At 44.6% G+C, this 26,773-nt stretch overlaps 1 protein-coding gene across 2 annotated transcripts in view; it reads right to left on the bottom strand.

Moving 5' to 3' along the window:
* kif6 (kinesin family member 6) overlaps window positions 1-25,535 on the bottom strand; it is a 217,028-nt gene extending 191,493 nt beyond the window's left edge. For both annotated transcript variants that reach the window (XM_021585670.3, XM_090221719.1), the window contains exons 1-3: window positions 25,292-25,535; window positions 20,159-20,268; window positions 15,776-15,850 (exon numbers count right to left, since the gene is read on the bottom strand). In XM_021585670.3, coding sequence (XP_021441345.2) covers window positions 15,776-15,850; window positions 20,159-20,268; window positions 25,292-25,390 — 284 coding nt within the window. In that variant the 5' untranslated portion in view covers window positions 25,391-25,535. The remainder of the gene's footprint in view (window positions 1-15,775; window positions 15,851-20,158; window positions 20,269-25,291) is intronic.
* Window positions 25,536-26,773: the final 1,238 nt, after the last annotated feature.

Below are 26,773 nucleotides of genomic sequence, written 5' to 3' on the forward strand. Positions count from 1 at the left end.
TTAAGACCTTCAGGAATCTAGAACATTCCATTAGATCGTAGTAAGTGTGAATCGAAAATCTGAATTCAACAGCTGAAGTGTCTCACATTGGAGAAAGACAACCCATGGTTTGAATCAGTGCCCCAGAATGACATGGGGCTACATCCTGGCCCTGAAGCCGGAATCTATATGCTGGTAACTTTTTGAAGAGTAACCGAAGACAGAAGGCTATGGTCTGAGTTAGGACAAAGATATTTGAGCCCTGAGTCAACACAGACATCTCACATGTTGTTTATGTCTCCTAATACTGACGATAATTAAAAGCACTTGCATATTCCATAAATACCCCTATTATGAGTAAGAGGTGGAATTAGGACTAGAGCGCAAGGGAGAGAGGGAGAAATTGAGCAGGGCAGGGGAGGAGAAAGGAAAAGAGAGAGAGAGAAACATCATTCAGATAACAACATCAAGACCTACATTTGATCGCAGGAAATTCCAAGTAAATGCTCTAGTCTTTGCCTTTCTCCCTTGGGGAGCAAACCCTGAATTAGCCTAACCTTAGGACAAGGGAAAAACTCTCAGACACTATGTAAGAAGAGTAGCCAACCTCAGCCAAGTTTGAAAATACTTGATTTGAGAGATTGACAACGATAAGAAGAACATTTTACATCAGCGGTAATTCTGCTGATTTGACCACTAAGTGTGCCATCAATTAAAAAGATCTAAACTCAGCAAAGAAAAGAAACGTCCCTTTTTCAGGACCCTGTCATTCAAAGACAATTTGTAAAAATCCAAATAACTTCACAAATCTTCATTGTAAAGGGTTTAAACATTGTTTCCCAAGCTTGCTCAATGAACCATAAACAATTACTGAACATGAACCTGTGGAACGGTCATTAAGACACTAACAGATTACAGACGGGAGGCAATTAAGGTCACAGTTATGAAAACTTAGGACACGAAAGAAGCCTTTCTACAGACTCTGAAAAACACCAAAAGAAAGATAGCCAGGGTCCCTGCTCATCTGCGTGAACGTGCCAAAGGCATGCTGCAAGGAGGCATGAGGACTGCAGATGTGGCCAGAGCAATAAATTGTCATGTCTGTACTGTGAGACTCCTATGAAAGCACTACAGAGAGACAGGACGGAAAGCTGATCATCCTCACTGTGGCAGTCCACGTGTAACAACACCTGCACAGGATCAGTACATCCGAACATCACACCTGCGGGACAGGTACAGGATGGCAACAACAACTGCCCGAGTTACACCAGGAACACACAATCGCTCCATCAGGGCTCAGACTGTCCGCAATAGGCTGAGAGAGGCTAGACTGAGGGCTTGTAGGCATGTTGTAAAGCAGGCATCACCGGCAACAACATCACCGGCAACAACATCGCCTATGGGCACAAACCCACCGTTGCTGGATCAGACAGGACTGGCAAAAAAGTGCTCTTCACTGACGAGTCACGGTTTTGTCTCACATGGGGTAATGGTAGGATTCACGTTTATCGTCGAAGGAATGAGCGTTACGCTGAGGCCTGTACTCTGGAGCGGGATCGATTTGGAGGTGGAGGGTCTGTCATGGCCTGGGGCAGTGTGTCACAGCATCATCGGACTGATATTGTTGACATTGCAGGCAATCTCAATGCTGTGCGTTGCAGGGAAGACATCCTCCTCCCTCATGTGGTACCCTTCCTGCAGGCTCTACCTGACATGACCCTCCAGCATGACAATGCCCCCAATCCATACTGCTCGTTCTGTGCATGATTTCCTGCAAGACAGGAATGTCAGTGATCTGCCATGGCCAGTGAAGAGCCCGGATCTCAATCCCATTGAACACGTCTGGGACCTATTGGATTGGAGGGTGAGGGCTAGGGCCATTCCCCCCAGAAATGTCCGGGGACTTGCAGGGGCCTTGGTGGAAGAGTGGGGTAACATCTCACAGCAAGAACTGGCAAATCTGGTGCAGTCCATGAGGAGAAGATGCACTGCAGTACTTAATGCAGCTGGTGGCCACACCAGATACTGACTGTTATTTCTGATTTTGATCCCCCCCTTTGTTCAGAGACACATTATTCCGTTACTGTTAGTCACATGTCCATGGAACTTGTTCAGTTTATGTCTCAGTTGTTGAATCTTGTTATGTTCATACAAATATTTACACATGTTAAGTTTGCTGAAAATAAACACAGTTGACAGTGAGAGGACGTTTCTTTTTTTTCTGAGTGTATGTGAGTCATTGATAATACTCTAAATTGTCCAATTCCCAAAATGTAACATATATCGTATGAAAACAAGCCAGTTATCTAATAGGCTAGCCTACATCTGTGGTTACCAACCTTTTCTGCGTCAAGATCACTTTAAGTCCAAATGAAAGCTGAGATCTACCCCTCCGAATTGAATTTTAAAAACATGACTTAAAAAGCATAAGCAATACTAACCAACTTAAAAACTGGTTAATTGGCTAATGTTGAGGTTTGTGCACTAGGCTAAATAGGCCCAATATATTTCTTGGCTACACCTGAATTGCCCTGCCAATGTTGTTCTTCTCAGAACACTGAGATTATATATACAATACCAGTCAAAAGTTTGGACATACCTATTCATCTATGTTTTAACTATTTTCTACATTGTAGTGAACACATCAAAACTATGAAATAACACACATGGAATCATGTAGTAGGCAAAAAAAGAGTTCCCCGGATGATTGCTCCTGGCTAGCGTTTCCACCCACTTAGCTTGAAGCTAGCCCGGCCAGCGCACCTGTGCTACCACCGTAGCATACTCCTGGGCTACAATACCCGGGCCCACGACCGGTCTATCGATGTCACCGCATGAAGAGGAATAAACAGACTCACCCCATCGCGAAGTCCCCCAAAGGCTAACTCTCTAGCCCTCTCTATCTCCCTGCTTGCTAATTAGGCCTGCTAACTGCTAGCTTGTCCAGCTCCGGTCCGCTAACTGCTACCTTGTTTACCCCGGGCCTACAAACTGTTAGCTTGTTAGCACAGGCCTGCTAACCGTCTGAATCGCCGCGTCCCAAACACTCACTGGATCCATATTTACTTTCTATCTCTTTTTGATTTTTAACTTGTTTATACCTTCCGGACACCTGCCTCAACCAATGTGATACGGAATCGCTATTATTTTTAATTTTTAGTACACACTCAAGAACCCCCAGAAGCTAACCAGCTAACTAGCTACAAGCTATCTAGTCATTGTTAGTTTTTTTAACCTGGATAACACTCGCCAGTCCAGCTTCCCTGCCCCATCCACCGCTGCCCCCTGGACACTGATCTCTTGGCTACATAGCTGATGCACGCTGGACTGTCCATTAATCACGGTACTCCATTCTGCTTGTTTGTTTTATCTGTTGGCCCCGTTGCCTAGTCAACGCCATTTTACCTGCTGTTGTTGTGCTAGCTGATTAGCTGTTGTCTCACCTACTGTCTAGCTAGCTTTCCCAACTAAACACCTGTGATTACTGTATGCCTCGCTGTATGTCTCTCTCAAGTGTCAATATGCCTTGTATACTGTTGTTCAGGTTAGTTATCATTGTTTTAGTTCACAATGGAGCCCCTAGTTCCACTCTTCATACCCCTGATAACTCCTTTGTCCCACCTCCCACACATGCGGTGACCTCACCCATTACAACCAGCATGTCCAGAGATACAACCTCTCTCATCATCACCCAGTGCCTGGGCTTACCTCCGCTGTACCCGCACCCCACCATACCCCTGTCTGCGCATTATGCCCTGAATATATTCTACCATGCCCAGAAACCTGCTCCTCTTATTCTCTGTCCCCAACGCTCTAGGCGACCAGTTTTGATAGCCTTTAGCCGCACTCTCATACTACTCCTTCTCTGTTCCGCGGGTGATGTGGAGGTAAACCCAGGCCCTGCATGTCCCCAGGCACCCTCATTTGTTGACTTCTGTGATCGAAAAAGCCTTGGTTTCATGCATGTCAACATCAGAAGCCTCCTCCCTAAGTTTGTTTTACTCACTGCTCTAGCACACTCTGCTAACCCTGATGTCCTTGCTGTGTCTGAATCCTGGCTCAGGAAGGCCACCAAAAATTCAGAGATTTCCATACCCAACTATAACATCTTCCGTCAAGATAGAACTGCCAAAGGGGGGGGAGTTGCAGTCTACTGCAGAGATAGCCTGCAAAGTAATGTCATACTTTCCAGGTCCATACCCAAACAGTTCGAACTACTAATTTTGAAAATTACTCTCTCCAGAAATAAGTCTCTCACTGTTGCCGCCTGCTACCGACCTCCCTCAGCTCCCAGCTGTGCCCTGGACACCATTTGTGAATTGATCGCCCCCCATCTAGCTTCAGAGTTTGTTCTGTTAGGTGACCTAAACTGGGATATGCTTAACACCCCGGCAGTCCTACAATCTAAGCTAGATGCCCTCAATCTCACACAAATCATCAAGGAACCCACCAGGTACAACCCTAACTCTGTAAACAAGGGCACCCTCATAGACGTCATCCTGACCAACTGGCCCTCCAAATACACCTCCGCTGTCTTCAACCAGGATCTCAGCGATCACTGCCTCATTGCCTGTATCCGCTACGGAGCCGCAGTCAAACGACCACCCCTCATCACTGTCAAACGCTCCCTAAAACACTTCTGTGAGCAGGCCTTCCTAATCGACCTGGCCCAGGTATCCTGGAAGGACATTGACCTCATCCCGTCAGTTGAGGATGCCTGGTCATTCTTTAAAAGTAACTTCCTCACCATTTTAGATAAGCATGCTCCGTTCAAAAAATGCAGAACTAAGAACAGATACAGCCCTTGGTTCACCCCAGACCTGACTGCCCTCGACCAGCACAAAAACATCCTGTGGCGGACTGCAATAGCATCGAATAGTCCCCGTGATATGCAACTGTTCAGGGAAGTCCGGAACCAATACACGCAGTCAGTCAGGAAAGCTAAGGCCAGCTTCTTCAGGCAGAAGTTTGCATCCTGTAGCTCCAACTCCAAAAAGTTCTGGGACACTGTGAAGTCAATGGAGAACAAGAGCACCTCCTCCCAGCTGCCCACTGCACTGAGGCTAGGTAACACGGTCACCACCGATAAATCCATGATTATCGAAAACTTCAATGAGCATTTCTCAACGGCTGGCCATGCCTTCCGCCTGGCTACTTCAACCTCGGCCTACAGCCCCGCCCCCCCCGCTGCTCCTCGCCCAAGCCTCTCCAGGTTCTCCTTTACCCAAATCCAGATAGCAGATGTTCTGAAAGAGCTGCAAAACCTGGACCCGTACAAATCAGCTGGGCTTGACAATCTGGACCCTCTATTTCTGAAACTATCCGCCACCATTGTCGCAACCCCTATTACCAGCCTGTTCAACCTCTCTTTCATATCGTCTGAGATCCCCAAGGATTGGAAAGCTGCCGCAGTTATCCCCCTCTTCAAAGGGGGAGACACCCTGGACCCAAACTGTTACAGACCTATATCCATCCTGCCCTGCCTATCTAAGGTCTTCGAAAGCCAAGTCAACAAACAGGTCACTGACCATCTTGAATCCCACTGTACCTTCTCCGCTGTGCAATCTGGTTTCCGAGCCGGTCACGGGTGCACCTCAGCCACACTCAAGGTACTAAACGATATCATAACCGCCATTGATAAAAGACAGTACTGTGCAGCCGTCTTCATCGACCTTGCCAAGGCTTTCGACTCTGTCAATCACCATATTCTTATCGGCAGACTCAGTAGCCTCGGTTTTTCGGATGACTGCCTTGCCTGGTTCACCAATTACTTTGCAGACAGAGTTCAGTGTGTCAAATCGGAGGGCATGCTGTCCGGTCCTCTGGCAGTCTCTATGGGGGTGCCACAGGGTTCAATTCTCGGGCCGACTCTTTTCTCTGTATACATCAATGATGTTGCTCTTGCTGCGGGCGATTCCCTGATCCACCTCTACGCAGACGACACCATTTTATATACTTTCGGCCCGTCATTGGACACTGTGCTATCTAACCTCCAAACAAGCTTCAATGCCATACAACACTCCTTCCGTGGCCTCCGACTGCTCTTAAACGCTAGTAAAACCAAATGCATGCTTTTCAACCGATCGCTGCCTGCACCCGCATCCCCGCCTAGCATCACCACCCTGGATGGTTCCGACCTAGAATATGTGGACATCTATAAGTACCTAGGTGTCTGGCTAGACTGCAAACTCTCCTTCCAGACTCATATCAAACATCTCCAATCGAAAATCAAATCAAGAGTCGGCTTTCTATTCCGCAACAAAGCCTCCTTCACTCACGCCGCCAAGCTTACCCTAGTAAAACTGACTATCCTACCGATCCTCGACTTCGGCGATGTCATCTACAAAATGGCTTCCAACACTCTACTCAGCAAACTGGATGCAGTCTATCACAGTGCCATCCGTTTTGTCACTAAAGCACCTTATACCACCCACCACTGCGACTTGTATGCTCTAGTCGGCTGGCCCTCGCTACATATTCGTCGCCAGACCCACTGGCTCCAGGTCATCTACAAGTCCATGCTAGGTAAAGCTCCGCCTTATCTCAGTTCACTGGTCACGATGGCAACACCCACCCGTAGCACGCGCTCCAGCAGGTGTATCTCACTGATCATCCCTAAAGCCAACACCTCATTTGGCCGCCTTTCGTTCCAGTACTCTGCTGCCTGTGACTGGAACGAATTGCAAAAATCGCTGAAGTTGGAGACTTTTATCTCCCTCACCAACTTCAAACATCAGCTATCTGAGCAGCTAACCGATCGCTGCAGCTGTACATAGTCTATTGGTAAATAGCCCACCCATTTTCACCTACCTCATCCCATACTGTTTTTATTTATTTATTTTTCTGCTCTTTTGCACACCAATATCTCTACCTGTACATGACCATCTGATCATTTATCACTCCAGTGTTAATCTGCAAAATTGTAATTATTCGCCTACCTCATGCCTTTTGCACACATTGTATATAGACTCCCCCTTTGTTTTCTACTGTGTTATTGACTTGTTAATTGTTTACTCCATGTGTAACTCTGTGTTGTCTGCTCATACTGCTATGCTTTATCTTGGCCAGGTCGCAGTTGCAAATGAGAACTTGTTCTCAACTAGCCTACCTGGTTAAATAAAGGTGAAATAAATAAAAAAATAAAAAATAAAAAATTTGAGATTCTTCAAAGTAGCCACCCTGTGCCTTGATGACAGCTTTGCACACTCATGGCATTCTCTCAACCAGCTTCATGAGGTAGTCACCTGGAATGCATTTCAATTAATGGGTGTGCCTTGTTAAAAGTTAATTTGTGGAATTTCTTTCCTTCTTCTTAATGCGTTTCAGCCAATCAGTTGTGTTGTGACAAGGTAGGTACCATGTCCATATTATGGCAAGAACAGCTCAAATAAGCAAAGAGAAATGACAGTCCATCATTACTGTAAGACATGAAGGTCAGTCAATATGGAAGATTTCAAGAACTTTGAAAGTTTTTTCAAGTGCAGTCGCAAAAACCATCAAGCGCTATGATGAAACTGGCGTTCATGAGGACCACAACAGGAAAGGAAGACCCAGAGTTACCTATACTGCAGATTATAATAGTTCCCAGCCTCAGAAATTGCAGCCCAAATTAATGCTTCAGAGTTCAAGTAACAGAAACATCAACCGTTCAGAGGAGACTGCGTGAATCAGGCCATCATGGTCGAATTGCTGCAATGAAACCACTACTAAAGGACACCAATAAGAAGAAGAGGTAACTTAAGGGAAACTTAAATCAGTTCTACCAAATCTCTATCAACATGTTAAATGTGCAACCAGAGGGGAAAACAATTCAAGATCACCTGTACTCCACACACAGAGACGCGTACAAAGCTCTCCCTCGCCCTCCATTTGGTATATCCAACCACAACTCTATCCTCCTGATTCCGGCTTACAAGAAAAAATTAAAGCAGAAAGCACCAGTGACTTGGTCTATAAAAAAGTGGTCAGATGAAGCAGATGCTAAACTACAGGACTGTTTCGCTATCACAGACTAGAACATGTTCCGGGATTCTTCCAATGACATTGAGGAATACACCACATCAGTCACTGGCTTTATCAATAAGTGCATCGAGGACGTCGTCCCCACAGTGACTGTATGTACATACCCCAACCAGAAGCCATGGATTACAGGCAACATTCGCACTGAGCTAAAGGGTAGAGCTGCCGCTTTCAAGGTGCGGGACTCTAACCCGGAAGCTTATAAGAAATTCCGCTATGCCCTGCGACGAACCATCAAACAGGCAAAGCGTCAATAAAGGGCTAAGATTGAATCATACTACACTGGCTCCGACGCTCGTCGGATGTGGCAGGGCTTGCAAACTATTACAGACTACAAAGGGAAGCACAGCCACGAGCTACCTAGTGACACGAGCTTACCAGACGAGCAAAATCACTTCTATGCTCGCTTCGAGGCAAGCAACACTGAGGCATGCATGAGAGCATCAGCTGTTCCGGACGACTGTGTAATCACGCTCTCCGTAGCCGACGTGAGTAAGACCTTTAAACAAATCAACATACAAAAGGCTGCGGGGTCAGACGGATTACCGTCTGGTCCAAGCATGTGCTGACCAACTGGCAGGTGTCTTCACTGACATTTTCAACATGTCCCTGAATGAGTCTGTAATACCAACATGTTTCAAACAGAACACCATAGTCCCTGTGCCCAAAAGATAAAAGGCAACATGCCTAAATGACTACAGACTCGTAGCACTCACGTCCGTAGCCATTAAGTGCTTTGAAAGGCTGGTAATGGCTCACATCAACACCATCATCCCAGAAACCCTAGACCCGTTCCAATTTGCACACCACCCAAACAGATCCACAGATGATGCAATCTCTATTGCACTCCACACTGCCCTTTCCCACCTGTACAAAAGGAACACCTATGTGAGAATGCTATTCATAGACTACAGCTCAGCGTTCAACACCATAGTACCCTCAAAGGTCATCACTAAGCTAAGGAACCTGGGACTAAACACCTCCCTCTGCAACTGGATCCTGGACTTCCTGACGGGCCGCCCCCAGGTGGTGAGGGTAGGTAGCAACACATCTGCCTCGCTGATCCTAAACACTGGAACTCCCCAGGGATGCATGCTTAGTCCTCTCCTGTACTCCCTGTTCACCAATGACTGCTTGGCAGGCACGACTCCAACAACAGCATTAAGATTGCAGGCGACACAACAGTGGTAGGCCTGATCACCGACGAGACAGCCTATAGGAGGTCAGAGACCTGGCGGGGTGGTGCCAGAATAACAACCTATCCCTCAACATAACCAAGACTAAGGAGATGATTGTGGACTACAGGAAAAGGAGCACCAAGCATGCCACCATTGTCATCGACGGGGCTGTAGTGGAGCAGGTTGAGAGCTTCAAGTTCCTTGGTGTCCACATCAACAACAAACTAGAATGGTCCAAACACACCAAGACAGTCGTGAAGAGGACACAACAAAGCCTATTCCCCCTCAGGAAACTAAAAAGATGGCATGGGTCCCCAGATCCTCAAAAGGTTCTATGGCTGCAACATCGAGAGCATCCTGACCGGTTGCATCACTGCCTGGTACGGCATTGCTCGGCTTCCGACCGCAAGGCACTTCAGAGGGTAGTGCGTATGGCCCAGTACATCACTGGGGAAAAGCTGCCTGTCATCCAGGACCTCTACACCAGGCAGTGTCAGAGGAAGGGGAAGGCCCAAAAAAGGAGGAAGGCCCTAAAAATTGTCAAAGACACCAGTCATAGACTGTTCTCAATACTACTGCATAGCAAGCGGTACCAGAGTGCCAAGTCTAGGACAAAAAGGCTTTTCAACAGTTTTTACCCCAAAGGCATAAGACTCCTGAACAGGTAACCAAATGGTTGCCCGGACTATTTGCATTGTGTTTATCATATATGCATAGTCACTTTAACTATACATTCATGGACATACTACCTCAATTGGCCCGACCAACCAGTGCTCCTGCACATTGGCCAACCCAGGCTATCTGCATTGTGTCCCACCACCTGCCAACCCCTATTTTTACACTACTGCTACTCTCTGTTCATCATATATACATAGTCACTTTAACCATACCTACATGTACATACTAACTCAATAAGCCTGATTAACCGGTGTCTGTATATAGCCTTGCTACTGTTATTTTCAAATATCTTTTATTGTTGTATTTCTTTACACACACACACACACACACACACACACACACACACACACACACACACACACACACACACACACACACACACACACACACACACACACACACACACACACACACACACAGCTTTTATTCACACTATTGGTTAGAGCCTGTAAGTAAGCATTTCACTGTTGTATTCGGCGCACGTGACAAATAAACTTTGATTTGATTTGATGAGATGGAAAAGCATTCCAGGTGAAGCTGGTTGAGAGAATGCCAAGAGTAGGTACAGCTGTCAAGGCAAAGGGTGCCTACTTTGAAGAATTGAAAATATATTTTGATTAGTTTTACACTTTTTTGCTTACTACATGATTCCATATCAAATCAAATTGTATTTGTCAAATGCGCCGAATACAACCTTACCGTGAAATGCTTACTTACAAGCCCTTAACCAACAATGAAGTTCAAGTTAAGAAAATATTTACTAAATAAACTAAAGTAAAAAATGTAAAGCAATAATAAAATAACAATACCCTCCAAACTCGTCATCAAGCTCGAGACCCTGGGTCTCGACCCCGCCCTGTGGAACTGGGTACTGGACTTCCTGACAGGCCGCCCCCAGGTGGTGAGGGTAGGTAACAACATCTGCACCCCGCTGATCCTCAACACTGGGGCCCCACAAGGGTGCGTTCTGAGCCCTCTCCTGTACTCCCTGTTCACCCACGACTGCGTGGCCACGCACGCCTCCAACTCAATCATCAAGTTTGCGGACGACACAACAGTGTTAGGCTTGATTACCAACAACGACGAGACGGCCTACAGGAAGGAGGTGAGGGAGTGTGGTGTCAGGAAAATAACCTTACACTCAACGTCAACAAAACTAAGGAGATGATTGTGGACTTCAGGAAACAGCAGAGGGAACACCCCCCTATCCACATCGATGGAACAGTAGTGGAGAGGGTAGTAAGTTTTAAGTTCCTCGGCGTACACATCGTGAAGAAGGCGCAGCAGCGCCTCTTCAACCTCAGGAGGCTGAAGAAATTCGGCTTGTCACCGAAAGCACTCACAAACTTCTACAGATGCACAATCGAGAGCATCCTGTCGGGCTGTATCACCGCCTAGTACGGCAACTGCTCCGCCCACAACCGAAGGCTCTCCAGAGGGTAGTGAGGTCTACACAACACATCACCGGTGGCAAACTACCTGCCCTCCAGGACACCTACACCACCCGATGTCACAGGAAGGCCATAAAGATCATCAAGGACAACAACCACCCGAGCCACTGCCTGCTCACCCCGCTATCATCCAGAAGGCGAGGTCAGTACAGGTGCATCAAAGCTGTGACCGAGAGACTGAAAAACAGCTTCTATCTCAAGGCCATCAGACTGTTAAACAGCCACCACTAACATTGAGTGGCTGCTGCCAACACACTGACTCAACTCCAGCCACGTTAATAATGGGAATTGATGTAAAATATATCACTAGCCACTTTAAACAATGCTACTTAATATAATGTTTACATACCCTACATTATTTATCTCATATGTATACGTATATACTGTACTCTATATCATCTACTGCATCTTTATGCAATACATGTATCACTAGCCACTTTAAACTATGCCACTTTGTTTACATTCTCATCTCATATGTATATACTGTACTCGATACCATCTACTGCATCTTGCCTATGCCGCTCTGTACCATCACTCATTCATATATCTTTATGTACATATTCTTTATCCCTTTACACTTGTGTGTATAAGGTAGTAGTTTTGGAATTGTTAGCTAGATTACTCGTTGGTTATTACTGCATTGTCGGAACTAGAAGCACAAGCATTTCGCTACACTCGCATTAACATCTGCTAACCATGTGTATGTGACAAATAAAATTTGATTTGATTTTAATGAGACTATATACAGGGGGTGACGTCAAAGTGCAGGGGTACAGGTTAGTCGAGGTAATTTGTACATGCAGGTATGGGTAAAGGTGGGGCGGTGTCAATGTAAATAGTCCGGTGGCCATTTGATTAATTGTTTAGCAGTCTTATAGCTTGGGGGTAGAAGCTGTTAAGGAGCCCTTTGGTCCTATACTTGGCACTCCGGTACCGCTTGCCGTGCAGTAGCAGAAAGAACAGTCTATGACTGGAAGCTTTGACAACAACATTTTCTCTGACACAGCCTAGTATATAGGTCCTGGATGGCAGGAAGCTTGGCCCCAGTGATGTACTGGGCCATACGCACTACCCTCTGTAGCGCCTTGCGGTTAGATGCCGAGCAGTTACCATAACAGGCGGTGGTTAGAATGCTCTCAATGGTGCCGCTGTAGAACTTTGAGGATCTGGGGACCCATGCCAAATCTGTTCAGTCTCTTGAGGGGGAAAAGGTGTGTCTAGCCCTTTCACGACTGTCTTGGTGTATTTAGACCATTATAGTTAGTTGGTGATGTGGACACCAAGGAACTTGAAACTCTCAACCCGCTCCACTACAGCCCCATCGATGTAAATTTGGACCTGTTCTGCCTGCCTTTTCCTGTAGTCCACAATCAGCTCACATTGAGCTACACTGCCAGGTCTCTGACCCCCTCCCTATAAGCTATCTCATCGCTGTCGGTGATCAGGCCTACAACTGTGTCGTCAGCAAACTTAATGTTGGAGTCGTGTTTGGCCATGTAGTCGTGGGTGAACAGAGAGTACAGGAGGGCACTAAGCACACACCCCTGATGGGCTCCAGTGCTGAGGATCAGCGTGGCAGATGATATGTTGCCTACCCTCACCACAAGGGGGAGGCCCGTCAGGTAGTCCAGGATGAATTTGCCGAGGGAGGTGTTTAGTCCCAGGGTTCTTAGCTTAGTGATGAGCTTTGTGGGCACTATGGTGTTGAACGCTGAAATGCAGTCAATGAACAGCATTCTCACATTGTTGTTCCTTTTGTCCAGGTGGGAAAGGGCAGTGTGGAGTGCGATTCCGATTGTGTCGTCTGTGGATCTGTTGGGGCGGTATGAGAATTGGAGTGAGTCTCGCGTTTCTGAGATGATGGTGTTGGTGTGAGCCATGACCAGCATTTCAAAGCACTTCATGGCTACCAACGTGAGTGCTACGGGGCGGTAATCATTTAGGCAGGTTACCTTCGGCACAGGGCTGTCTGCTTGAAACATGTTGGTATTCCAGACTCGGTCAGGGAGAGGTTGAAAATGTCAGTGAAGACACTTGCCAGTTGGTCAGCGCATGCTCAGAGAACACATCCTGGTAATTCGTCTAGCCCTGCGGCCTTGTGAATGCTGACCTGTTTAAAAGGTCTTATTCACATCGGCTACAGAGAGCATGATAACACTGTCGTCCGGAACAGCTGATGTTCTCCTGCATGCTTCAGAGTTGCTTGCCTCAAAGCGAGAATATAAGTCATTTATAAGTCTGGTAGGCTTGTGTCACTGGGCAGCTTGCGGCTGTTCTTCCATTTGTCATCCATAACAGTTTGCAAGCCCTGCCACATTCCACAAGCATCGGCGCCGGTGTAGTACAATTCAATAACCCTGTATTGACGCTTTGCCTGTTTGATGGTTCCTCAGAGGGCTTAGCAGAATTTCTTATGAGCGTCCGGGTTAGAGTCCCGCTCCTTGAAAGCGGCAGCTCTACCCTTTAGCTCAGTGCAGATGATGCCTGTAATCCATGGCTTCTGGTTGGGGTATGTACGGTCACTGTGGGGACGACGTCATCGATGTACTTATTGATGAAGCCAGTGACTGTACTCCTCAATGCCATCGGAAGTGTCACCGGAACATATTCCAGTCTGTGTTAGCAAAACAGTCCTGTAACTTAGCATCTGCATCCTCTGACCACTTCCTTATTGAGCGAGTCAAATGGTACTTCCTGCTTTAGTTTTGCTTGTAAAAATAAAGCAGGAGGATAGAGTTACGGTCAGATTTGCCAAATGGGGGGCGGGCTTTGTACGAGTCTCTGTGTGTTGATTTAAGGTGGTCTAGAGTTTTTTTTTCCCTCTGGTTGCACATTTAACTTGCTGGTAGAAATGAGTGAAAATGGATTTAAGTTTCCATGCATTAAAGTCCCCGGCCACTGGAAGTGCCGCCTCTGGATGAGCATTTCTTGTTTGCTTATGGCCCTATACAGCTTGTTGAGTGCCGTCTTAGTGCCAGCATCGGATTGTTGAAAAATATAGATGAAAAGTATTGGTAAATAGTGTGGTCTACAGCAATCAGGAGATACTCTACCTCAGGCGAGCAAAACCTTAATATTAGATTTTGTGCACCAGCTGTTATTAATAAATAGAGACTGCAACCCCTTGTCTTAACGGACGCAGCTGTTCCATCTTGCCGAAGGAACGAAAACCCCGCCAACTGTATGTTATCCATGTCGTCATTCTGCCACAACTCTGTGAAACATAATATATTACAGTTTTTAATTTCCTGTTGGTAAGATATCCTTGATCAGAGCTCATCCATTTTGTTATCCAATGATTGCACGTTGGCTAATAGGACTGATGATAGAGGGGGTTTACGCACTCGCCTACAAATTCTCAGAAGGCAGCCCAACCTCCGACCCCTTTTCTCCGTCTTTTCTTCACGCAAATGATGGAGATTTGGACCAGTTCCCGAGAAAGCAGTATCTCCTTCGCGTCGGGACTAGTGAAAGAAAAAATCTTCGTCCAGTTCGAGGTGAGTAATCACAAAAGTTATTTTTGGTCATAAGTGACAGAAGCAGCAACATTATGTACAAAATATGTAAAATAATAAGTTACAAACAACGTGAAAAATAGCACAGAAATGGTGGTTTACTGGTAAACTTCAAACATTTCCTGGAATATACCCTCCCTTTGCAACCCTAGTCACAACTATTACTGAAGAGCACTAGAAATTAGGGAGGGGTAGCCCAAAAACTGGGAAATCTACATATAGTAGCACAAAAATGATGATGAGCTTCGGCGAAGGATACCCGCTGCATTGCGGCGTAAGGCTTCTCGCATGCACAGGATAGCAGAGTGTGTGACCCCATCTGCTAGCTCACCACTTTGTGGTTTGGACCAAAAATCACAGCCTCCCTTCATTTCCATCTCCGCACTAGCTCAGCTTACTGTCAGAGCAACGTGCTACCCGTCAACATGCCTGGCGAAGTCTGTGTGGTCCGGGCCTTGCTGCAACATTGAACAGGGGCCCTAGCGGTGAACGAATGGTGTGTAGGTGATCATTGTTCCTGAGCATTGTCTCAAGATCAGTTTTCCTTTCATTTTTTAGAGTTTGAGGTAAAGGAAGCTGATCATAGATCTGTCATTAGTGGCTATCGGTTTTCAACCTCTTTTTGGTGGAGAAGTTAGGCCCACCTTAAACATTTCACCTGTATCTATAAGTCTAAGTAGTAATCTTGACTGGGAAGCACAGTTTAGAATAGAATGGACCACAGACAATGGAGAAAGCAACTGTACGTGTGTTGAAAAACCCCAATAGGGATTCACACTGCCAAAACAGTGCCTGCCTACAATTGTAGGTAGTTTTCTTTTGGTCGTCCAGTTATTAGGTCTACCTTCGAGAATGTCAGATATCCAACACAGTAGCTTGTTAAAATGGTTAGCATGAAATTAGAACAAAACATTTCAAAGATTCACTCTAAACTTGAAGTTTAAAACAAGTTCACCTGTCTGCCACTGGCTTGGCGATGGCTTCAAATATGTCCTCTTGCTTGACTGTTTGATCAAACACCTCTTGGAACCTGAAGGGAAGTGGGAAAATAAATGAGTTTCCACACACTGTACTTTAAATAGAGGAGAAATCATTACTTCTATACACAGCAGTTAATTAACACTTTGGACCGGGGTTACAGCCTGGACTGAAAATAATGTTCGGTAGAGAATGTAGGCTTAATCGAAGTCCAGGAAACCAGCCCATGATCTCCAGTAGGCCAATACAATGGACAAGCAAAAAAAGGATTTTGAGACAAATATTTGAGACAAATATCTTATTAAATAAACCCCAAACGTGAACTGAAGAACGTACTCCTTAAAGGAGCAATCGGTCACCAGCTGCTGATTTGGTAAACAGCTGAGGGATGGGGATAGAGAAATGTAACCACTCTGTCTATGCCCCTGTTGCTGCTATAACAGCCTCTACTCGTCCGGGAAGGCTGTCCATGAGATGTTGGAAAATTGCTTCCATTCAGCCACAAGAGCATTAGTGAGGTCAGGCACTGATGTTAGACCTGGCTCGCAGTCGGCGTTCCAATTCATCCCAAAGGTGTTCGATGGGGTTGAGGTCAGGGCTCTGTGCAGGCAAGTTCTTCCACACCGATCTCAACAAACAATTTCTGTATGGACCTCGCTTTGTGCACGGGGGCATTGTCATGCTAGTACAGGAAAGGGCCTTCCCCAAACTGTTGCCACAAAGTTGGAAGCACAGAATATCCTTGTATGCTGAAGCAATAAGATTTCCCTTCACTGGAACTAAGGAGCCTAGCCCGAACCATGAAAAACAGCCCCAGACCATTGTTCCTCCTCCACCAAACTTTACAGTTGGCACTATGCATTCGGGCAGGTAGTGTTTTCCTGGCATCTGCCATACCCAGAATCCTCTGTAAGACTGTGAAGTGTGATTCATCACTCCAGAGAACGCATTTCTACTGCTCCAGAGTCCAATGGCGGCAAGCTTTACACCACTCCAGCCGACGCTTGGCATTGAGCATGGTGATCTTAGGCTTGTGAGGGTCTCCTCGGACTTGGAAACCCATTTCATGAAGCTCCCGACGAACAGTTATTGTGCTCATGTTGCTTCCAGAGGCAGTTTGGAACTCGGTAGTGAGTGTTACAACCAAGGACAACCATTTTTACACACTACGTGCTTCAACACTCGGCGGTTCCATTTTATTTCACCTTTATTTAACCAGGTAGGCTAGTTGAGAACAAGTTCTCATTTACAACTGCGACCTGGCCAAGATCAAGCAAAGCAGTTCGACACATACAACAACACAGAGTTACACATGGAATAAACAAACTTAGTCAATAAATACAATATAAAAGTCTATATACAGTGTGTGCAAATGAGGTAGGATAAGGGGGGTGAGGCAATAAATAGGTAATAGTGGCAAAAATTTTACAGTATGGCAAATTAAACACTGGGGTGATAGATGTGCAGAAGATGAGTGTGCAAGTAGCGTTCTGTGACCTTGCGTGGGGCTACCACTTCACAACTGAGCTGTTGTTGTTCCTAAATGTTTCCACTTCACAAAAACAGCACGTACAGTTTACCAGGGCAGCTCTAGCAGGTCCGAAATTTTACCAACTGACTTGTTGGAAAGGTGGCATCCTACGACTGTGCCACATTGAAAGTCACTTTAAGGCCATTCTACTGCCAATGTTTGTCTATGGAGATTGCATGGCTGTGTGCAAAATTGTATACACCTGTCAGCAACAGGTCTGGCTGAAATAGCCGAATCCACTAATTTGAAGGGGTGTCCACATACTTTTCTTTATACAGTGTATTTCTAAGTTATATTATTCAAGAATAAACATATTAATTATATAAAAGTCCCAAAATCATTGTAGCAATCTCATTTACCCCTTTAAATGATTTTCCAAACTGTGGGCATAGTTAGGCTAAGTCATCTTCAAAGCCAGCCACACCCCAAATAATGTCCCAGGGAAGACGGGAAAGATCTATTGGGAGCAGTCCGCCCCTAATGCTCTTCCATGAGGGATTTTATTCCAACAGGCGCAAGGGAACTTCCGCAATCTATTAAAAGGCTGTTGTGGTTAAGAGGCCTCAATAGCCACGGCTGACTACAGAACTGTGAATTGAGGGCTTGGAAGCGTGGCATGAAGGGCTCTGCTCTGTATTGTAAGGACAGCAGCCTTCACCGCCACAGTGAATCAGACATTGTATCTTTGCCATTAGGTAGGCCTATGTGAAAGGAGAAGTATGCCTATGCTTTTGTTGCCTGTTACACACACTAAATTATTCCACTGCTCTGTCGTTCACTACATACTTTAGTCTGAGACTGTCATCATTGAAGTTGTTTGTAGTGACGAGGGGCGTTTTACAAAAGAAAGTAATTTGCAATTGGTTAAAGACGACCCAATCAGAGTATCAAAGCCAATGATCAAAGCCAGACCATTGTTTTCTGGACCAATCTGACGGACTATATACAGTGCCTTGCGAAAGTATTCGGCCCCCTTGAACTTTGCGACCTTTTGCCACATTTCAGGCTTCAAACATAAAGATATAAAACTGTATTTTTTTGTGAAGAATCAACAACAAGTGGGACACAATCATGAAGTGGAACAACATTTATTGGATATTTCAAACTTTTTTAACAAATCAAAAACTGAAATATTGGGCGTGCAAAATTATTCAGCCCCCTTAAGTTAATACTTTGTAGCGCCACCTTTTGCTGCGATTACAGCTGTAAGTCGCTTGGGGTATGTCTCTATCAGTTTTGCACATCGAGAGACTGACATTTTTTCCCATTCCTCCTTGCAAAACAGCTCGAGCTCAGTGAGGTTGGATGGAGAGCATTTGTGAACAGCAGTTTTCAGTTCTTTCCACAGATTCTCGATTGGATTCAGGTCTGGACTTTGACTTGGCCATTCTAACACCTGGATATGTTTATTTTTGAACCATTCCATTGTAGATTTTGCTTGTGATGAGCTGTGTTGCTTTTACGCCAAACATAACGTTTTGCATTGTTGCCAAAAAGTTCAATTTTGGTTTCATCTGACCAGAGCACCTTCTTCCACATGTTTGGTGTGTCTCCCAGGTGGCTTGTGGCAAACTTTAAACGACACTTTTTATGGATATCTTTAAGAAATGGCTTTCTTCTTGCCACTCTTCCATAAAGGCCAGATTTGTGCAATATACGACTGATTGTTGTCCTATGGACAGAGTCTCCCACCTCAGCTGTAGATCTCTGCATTTAATCCAGAGTGATCATGGGCCTCTTGGCTGCATCTCTGATCAGTCTTCTCCTTGTATGAGCTGAAAGTTTAGACGGACGGCCAGGTCTTGGTAGATTTGCAGTGGTCTGATACTCCTTCCATTTCAATATTATCGCTTGCACAGTGCTCCTTGGGATGTTTAAAGCTTGAGAAATCTTTTTGTATCCAAATCCGGCTTTAAACTTCTTCACAACAGTATCTCGGACCTGCCTGGTGTGTTCCTTGTTCTTCATGATGCTCTCTGCGCTTTTAACGGACCTCTGAGACTATCACAGTGCAGGTGCATTTATACGGAGACTTGATTACACACAGGTGGATTGTATTTATCATCATTAGTCATTTAGGTCAACATTGGATCATTCAGAGATCCTCACTGAACTTCTGGAGAGAGTTTGCTGCACTGAAAGTAAAGGGGCTGAGTAATTTTGCACGCCCAATTTTTCAGTTTTTGATTTGTTAAAAAAGTTTGAAACATCCAATAAATGTCGTTCCACTTCATGATTGTGTCCCACTTGTTGTTGATTCTTCACAAAAAAATACAGTTTTATATCTTTATGTTTGAAGCCTGAAATGTGGCAAAAGGTCGCAAAGTTCAAGGGGGCCGAATACTTTCGCAAGGCACTGTATATATATTTTTGCATTCGGTGAAGGGTCGTGGGAGGTACTCAGATCCAGACTCATTGCGAAGAAGAAACTAACATCCGTGTTCGTGGCTTAGCGTTTGGCCAGACCAAGGAGTCTTGGTAGCCGGGCAAATGCTTTTGCACAGACACTCTGCCCTTATGTAGTTCTGTGGATATCCCGCTAACAAGCAGAAGGAATTGATGAGCAACTATTTAGAGTGAGGCTTAAACGCAGGGGTAGGGTTAGAGCTAGTGGTTAAATCCTTCCCAGCATGACCATACAGTGACAACCATATACCAGTGTCGGCTAAAATGCATTTTCATTCAACTTAAGAGCATGTCGCTGTAGTAGAAAACGTGTTGAAAGTCATAACCTAAGCCCCTACACCTGAGCCTTTAGGTTCTAAGCCTAATGACAACAGAAATACCATGATCCATGATGCATGTGATGTGTGTTTGCCCGATGCTCACCTGAACTTGTAGGTCTCCTTCTTGTTGTTTATGAAGCCGTCAGCCAGGTCCTTGGGTACCAGGAACTCCAGTATGGAACCCGCCGGCTCCCCATTGTCCACACAGTATACCTGAAGGAAGAACAGTGTTAGCTTGTTATTCTTGCGTTGTCAGACATCATTACGTATTGTAGCTAGGCCTAAACAGTTGTTGCAAGGCTAACTTGTTAACAATAGACATAGGGCTATTTCAGAGAATAGAAATGCATTGTGGTCACACAGTGCTTGGCCCCACATGCAGTGTAGACTCAAATGATGCAATAATAGGCTAAATGGTACTCGCTACAGGCCTAGGTCTACAGTCTCTAGACTTTTAGAGAGATTAGCCTAACCCTGAGCTGAATGCCTACCTTTTAGGCTACACCCATACCGTACTATACTATAGAACAGGACAGTGTGGTCATAGCTAAAAAGCGGGCAGAATTGTTGTATGAGACAAGGGCTGCATTCCAAACACTTAACAGACACACCCTCTCCCCTCAAACTAAGTGGACACTTCTGGTGACCTATCATGACATCTGATGTGATTACACTTGCAGGGCAAAGGCCGAGTGAGGAAGGTATCCATTTTAAATGGGCCACCCTTGCCCGGAAATTCGTCACTTGTTCGTGACAATAGTATTTTCAGCCACCGGTAGCTTGTGGATGCTTTATATGCGCTACAGTCAATTATGATTGCATGTCTGCATATATTAACTATATCATTATTAATATACGCATAATGTCTGATAGCTAGCAAATGAATTGGCTAACTAACATTAGTCTACCTAGCTACTTCTGAAGAAGGAAAAAAAAATATTTCTACAAATCCCAAAGCTAGCGAAACAAAAAAATAATGACTTTTACGAGACGTGTTTGTGCATTAGTAGCACAATTTCTAACTTATTTAAATGTATTTCTACTTACACTTGTATGTTGACTCCATATTGATGTTTTAAGTTTGGGCGGACTTTACTTAGCGGATGTACAATCATCGTGAATTGAATTATGGGGCGTTTCAGGCCCCGAAGTGAACAGAACTGTACACTGGCAAACTCCATAAAAAAACGAGGGCTTACGGTGCAAACTTCCCTTGCTTGGCTAATCTTTTGAACCAACGTAAAATATGGCCGGGGGGGTCCCCCGGTCCCCCCAAGGCAAGGGTAAGTGGACGAGGGTGTGTATTTTATGAGTTTGAAAGGCAGCCAAGGAATCATAATGAAATAAGGCCAGGAGGGTTGGACCTTAAATAATAGATTGACAACAACAAGCATTCCAGGTAGCCATGTGGCTAGGCCTACCACTATCGAGCTCTAGGGTTGCGGTCAAAACACTTAACAGACACACCCTATTAGTGATGGGCCATTCGCGAACGAGTCGGCTCTAAGAACCGGCTCTGGTAGGTGAACGTTGGGAGCCGGCTCGCATATCAGAAGAGCTGAATCTATTCATAAAAAAAATAAGATATTAAAACATTGAAATTAATCAAATTAAATCATTCAAAGAACAGGAAAATAAATAAAATAATATAGGCCTAAATGCTCAAGCGCACACATTCATTCTGTTCCTATCAATCAGACATAATGTGTCAACCAATGAACCAAAGATGCGTGAGGGAGGGCAGAGCCAACTCACAGTCACACACTTAGCAGCCGAGGAGAGAGAGGAAGGACAGCTGTGAAATCAACAGCTGGAAAATGAGTCGGAAGCATAGTAGCATTTGGATGCATTTTAATAAGTAGACAATGTTAGAGCTGTGTAGAATTTTCCAAAACAAAATCTCATAGAAAGCCGGATCTACACACAACCTACACCGGCATATGCGAACTGTGCACACAACTGTGAAGCTAGCAGTAGCTGAGCTTCGAGAAACTAGCGGCCTGCTATTGATAGTGGTGGAGCCAACACCTCCACACGTGGAGATATAGGCCTACTTGACTGAGTGGATACTCCACGACCCACAGCAACGCAGTCTTCGACAGACCAGTTTATGCCAAAGTCCATGTCTGTAGTAAAACAAGGCCAAATTGATATTGCATTGGCTAAAATGATTGCCACCGAGTTACATCCAATTTCGATCGTGGAGTACAGAAGTTTTAGTAATTAAAGCAATAGTCTAAATCCAATGTACACAATTCCAAGCAGGAAAACCCTTTCCTGGGATTTTCACTTATTCCACAACTGTGCGAGACCACACAGGCTTCAGTGCGGGAAAGAGTCCAAAAAGCTACTGCAGTTTGCCTTATCACTGACTGCTGGACATCAAGGGTAACTTCTTCTTACATGTCAGTTACATGTCACTTCATTGAAGATTTTTCGATGTCTAGGTGTCTTCTGGACTGCTTTGAGTTCAGCGACAGACACACCTCAGAGAACTTGGCAGAGGAACTGTTGAGAGTGGCCAGAGAATGGCAAGTAGGTTGAAAAGTGGTCTGTTGTGTTAGCAACAATGCAGGTAACATAACCAAAGCCATGAAAATGTTCAAATGGACCCATCATCCATGTCTTGCCCACACAATCAACCTGATTGTAAGAGATGCTCTGAAGGTGATGAAGCCCACTGTGGACAAAGTGGATGCAGCTGTGGAATACTTCCACAGGAGCACAGTAGGTGCTGAAAAACTAAAAAGTCTACACAACGCCAGATGGGGATGCCTGAGCTGAGGACTAAACAAGACTGCACTACAAGGTGGAATTCAACATTTTATATGTTGAAGCTGTTTCTTGAGTCAAAGGATGCCATAATCTCTACCCTGGCCATTGTCAATGCACCTGTTGATGCTCTGACACAAGAGGAATGGGAGGTGGTGGAGGAGGTGTGCAGAGTCATGGAACCCTTTGAGCAGGTCACTGTGGAGATCAGTGGAGAGTAGTAAGCAGTTATTACTACATCATTATTTAATCCAGTATTATATATGTATATGAGCAGTAGATGAGAATGTAGTTTCAGTAGACAAAACATGAACCTGAACTAATAAGTAATTGTTCTCTCTTTTCAGCTATGTGACAGCCTCAAAAATGATACTCCTGTGTAAGGGTCTGCAGCGAATCACAGCCAGCCACCAGAGATAAGCAAATGTAACCACAGGACATGTGACAGAGTTAATGGACACCCTATGTTCATCATTGGACAGAAAGTTCCACAGAATGGAATATAACCACGTGCTATCAGAAACCGCTGCACTTCACCACAGGTTTAAGAAGTGAGCCTTCAGTGATACCAGAGCGATTGATGAGGCTCTTCAAAGAATAACCTCAGCAGCAGGGAGGGACAGCCCAAGCAGTCAGCTGGCTCAGGCACTAGGGCAACAGGAAGAAGAAGGAGCAGATGGAGCAGAAGCACCAGCAGTAGTGCCACAAACGTCTGCTGTTTGGATGCTGTTTGACGAGAGAGCAACTGCAGCACGAAGGAATCCCTCAGCAGATGCCATAATGGAGGTCTGATCCTATTTGGAGGAGCCCCTCCTCCAAAGATCTGCAGATCCTCTGAGCTGGTGGAAGAACAAGGCCTCTGTCTACTCACGGCTTACCAAAGTCATGAAAAGGAGACTGCATAGTGTCCACATCCGTTACCTCTGAGAGGACAAATAATTACTGAGAGAAGAAACTGCAACAGCCCCTCGAAAGTGAGGCAGCTTGTATTTCTGAATGCAAATCTCTCATAAAAGCAAAATATGGTCAGCATTACTGTGTGCTGCTGGTTATTACATGGCAATAAAGAAGAGAGAGAAAAGAGGGGCCCGTTTAATGTTTTCAGTGGGATGCTGCAGTTATGCACATTGTTATTTATTTTTCTTTGATATGGTGCAATATTCTATTATACTGTTCAGATTGTAATCGCTTTGAATGTTTGGATTTATATGCATTTTGTTTATATCCTTGCTGTCCTCAGTCCACCTGACCGTGCTGCTGCTCCAGTTTCAACTGTTCTGTTCTGCCTTATTATTATTCGACCATGCTGGTCATTTATGAACATTTGAACATCTTGGCCATGTTCTGTTATAATCTCCACCCGGCACAGCCACATAGCCTGGTTCCTCTCTAGGTTTCTTCCTAGGTTTTGGACTTTCTAGGGAGTTTTTCCTAGCCACCGTGCTTCTACACCTGCATTGCTTGCTGTTTGGGGTTTTAGGCTGGGTTTCTGTACAGCACTTTGAGATATCAGCTGATGTACGAAGGGCTATATAAACAAATTTGATTTGATTTGATTTGATATACATTAAAAAGTTATACTTTAAATGCAAAGGTTTAATAGCATTCTTTTTCATAACAAACCAATGCATTTTTAAATATATTGTGGTTAAGGTAGAGTATAATTTCATTTAATATTTTAAGGAGAATTGTTTTAACACCAATCATAGTCAAACTATCGCAAACTGTTTGACTTTGTTTGACTCTGTTTGACTGTTTGACCAATTTTTTTAAAGAGCCGTTTGGGAGCCAAAAGAGCCGAGTTTTGGTGAGCTGAGTTAAACGAACCGGTTCACTGAAAAGAGCCGGAATGCCCATCCCAACACCCTATCCCCTCAGCCCTCAAATTAAGTGAACACTTCTGATGACGTTTCATGATGTCTGGTATACGTTTCATGATGCGAGTATACACACTCCTGTTCCCACATGTACTTCCTGTCTTGATTTGTTGTTAATATTAAAAAATACATGCAGGGCAAGGGGTGAGGAATGATTTTTAACTTGTTCACTTGTTCATCCCACGATGATTGTGTTTTCAGCCACCGGTAGCTTGTGGTTACTTCATGTGCGCTACAGTCAATTATGAGTGCATGTCTACTTATATTAAATATATCATTATTAACATACGCCTACTGTATGATAGCTAGCAAATTAATTAGCTAACTAACTATAACGTTAGCCTGCCTTTATCCATGTTAGTCGAAGTTGAGCAGAAACAGGCAATTCTGACTGACTGGTAAACATGTTTGCTAGCTAAGTAGCTGGCTTGGCTAAGTAACCATGTGGATACCGCAGAGGGATAAAGCAAGCTGACCTATGCATAGTCAATTAGTGTTAAACTCAACTCCACGATGTAACGCGTTACTTCACAAATTAGCCTATGCTGTGACCCAAATGAACCTTGCACAAAATAAGATGCACTTACCGAGGCCGGTTTCTTTGTGGGTTTTACACGGGCAAAGATCTGGATGCTCTGTTTTACCATTTTCTCTTCAACTGGGATCTGGGAATCATATGTTTTCATGCAAACGCATTCATATTTGGATAACGTCTGGGTAAACACACTTTTATGATGACTGCTCCACTCTAGTCAAGCCTTTTGGATTTGTTGTAGCAGTAGTTGCCAGGTGAGGAGTCACGTGATGTCGAGGGCAATACACAGGGAATGTGATTGGTCATCTGTATCTTCTTCAATTGGGTTTAACCGCGGATGGTATCAAACGTTAATGGTGCATTACCGCCTCCAGCTGGACGGGGTATTAAATGTGAAAATAAAAAACATTGTATTGGGGAAAACGACATCATACGAAATTAGACAAATCAACTAACAAAAAACATCCCACATCTTCAATTACAGTCCATTCCAAAATAGATCCCTATACAGCCTCAGGCTCCTGCAATGGCAGAACATTCGACTGAAATCACGAAGACGCCAAAAATGTTCAGCTGCGTTCACAATAATTACAATTTTCTTATACTTCTCCGCTTCTACTGTACAGTTTATGACCATTGCAATAAATAATACAGAGTCCACCTTTTTAACATGTAGCGTTTCACTTTCCCCTGGTTGATGAGAAACCTTCACTAGTCGTGGTAGCTCTCCTACCATTACTTCCCCGCCACTCGTTCCTTCCAATCTTCTCACACCTCCAGATAGGAGACATGCTGGACACCCCACCCCTTGCCACCTTTGTCTCTTTCACCCTAACATGGCACTCCAGGAATTCAGGCACATGTTCACCTCCACAATTGCAGCATTTCACTTAATCTGCCATAAAATACTCTTCCCTTCTGCACACACTTGACACATGACCAAATATTTTACATTTATGACACTGAAGGGGCTTGTGCACAAAAGCTCTTACATGGTATCTCATCAATCCTAACTTTTATAATAATTAAAAGAGAATACAACAAATAAAAGAACAAGCACATTCCTCAGCAGAGGTCCTCAATCAACACTCTGAACTGCCTGAAATGCACCAATACATACATTTGTAGAGAACTGTAGCAACATACATAATTTCCAGTTAGCCATCCTTGTGATTGGGTATGGCAACTTCTACTTCTATGGGTTAGTAAAGATGTCTAGTAATGTGGGTTTTTGCAAAGGGCTTTACAAATAAATAAAACGCAGTGTTTCGACCTACGTTTAGTCAGAACCAACAACCTTATGATTACTGGCCCAATCCTACTTTCTGATAGAGCAAGCAGTGATGAATGAGTGCAAAACCTGTAAAATGTGTTAAAAACGAAGTGCACTATGTTAAACTGCATTATGTTGATAAGCTGTGTGATATAAGAGAATAGTGCGACAAGACTACCTTTCTATATTTGTTTATGTGTGAGGATATCGTCTATTTAGTGTCTGTGAACAGGCTGAACTTACTCATTCAAAGGATAATGA

This window comes from Oncorhynchus mykiss, chromosome 26 (genome assembly GCF_057628025.1).
Source record: "Oncorhynchus mykiss isolate SJ-2025 chromosome 26, ASM5762802v1, whole genome shotgun sequence".
NCBI classification, from domain to species: Eukaryota; Metazoa; Chordata; class Actinopteri; order Salmoniformes; family Salmonidae; genus Oncorhynchus; species Oncorhynchus mykiss.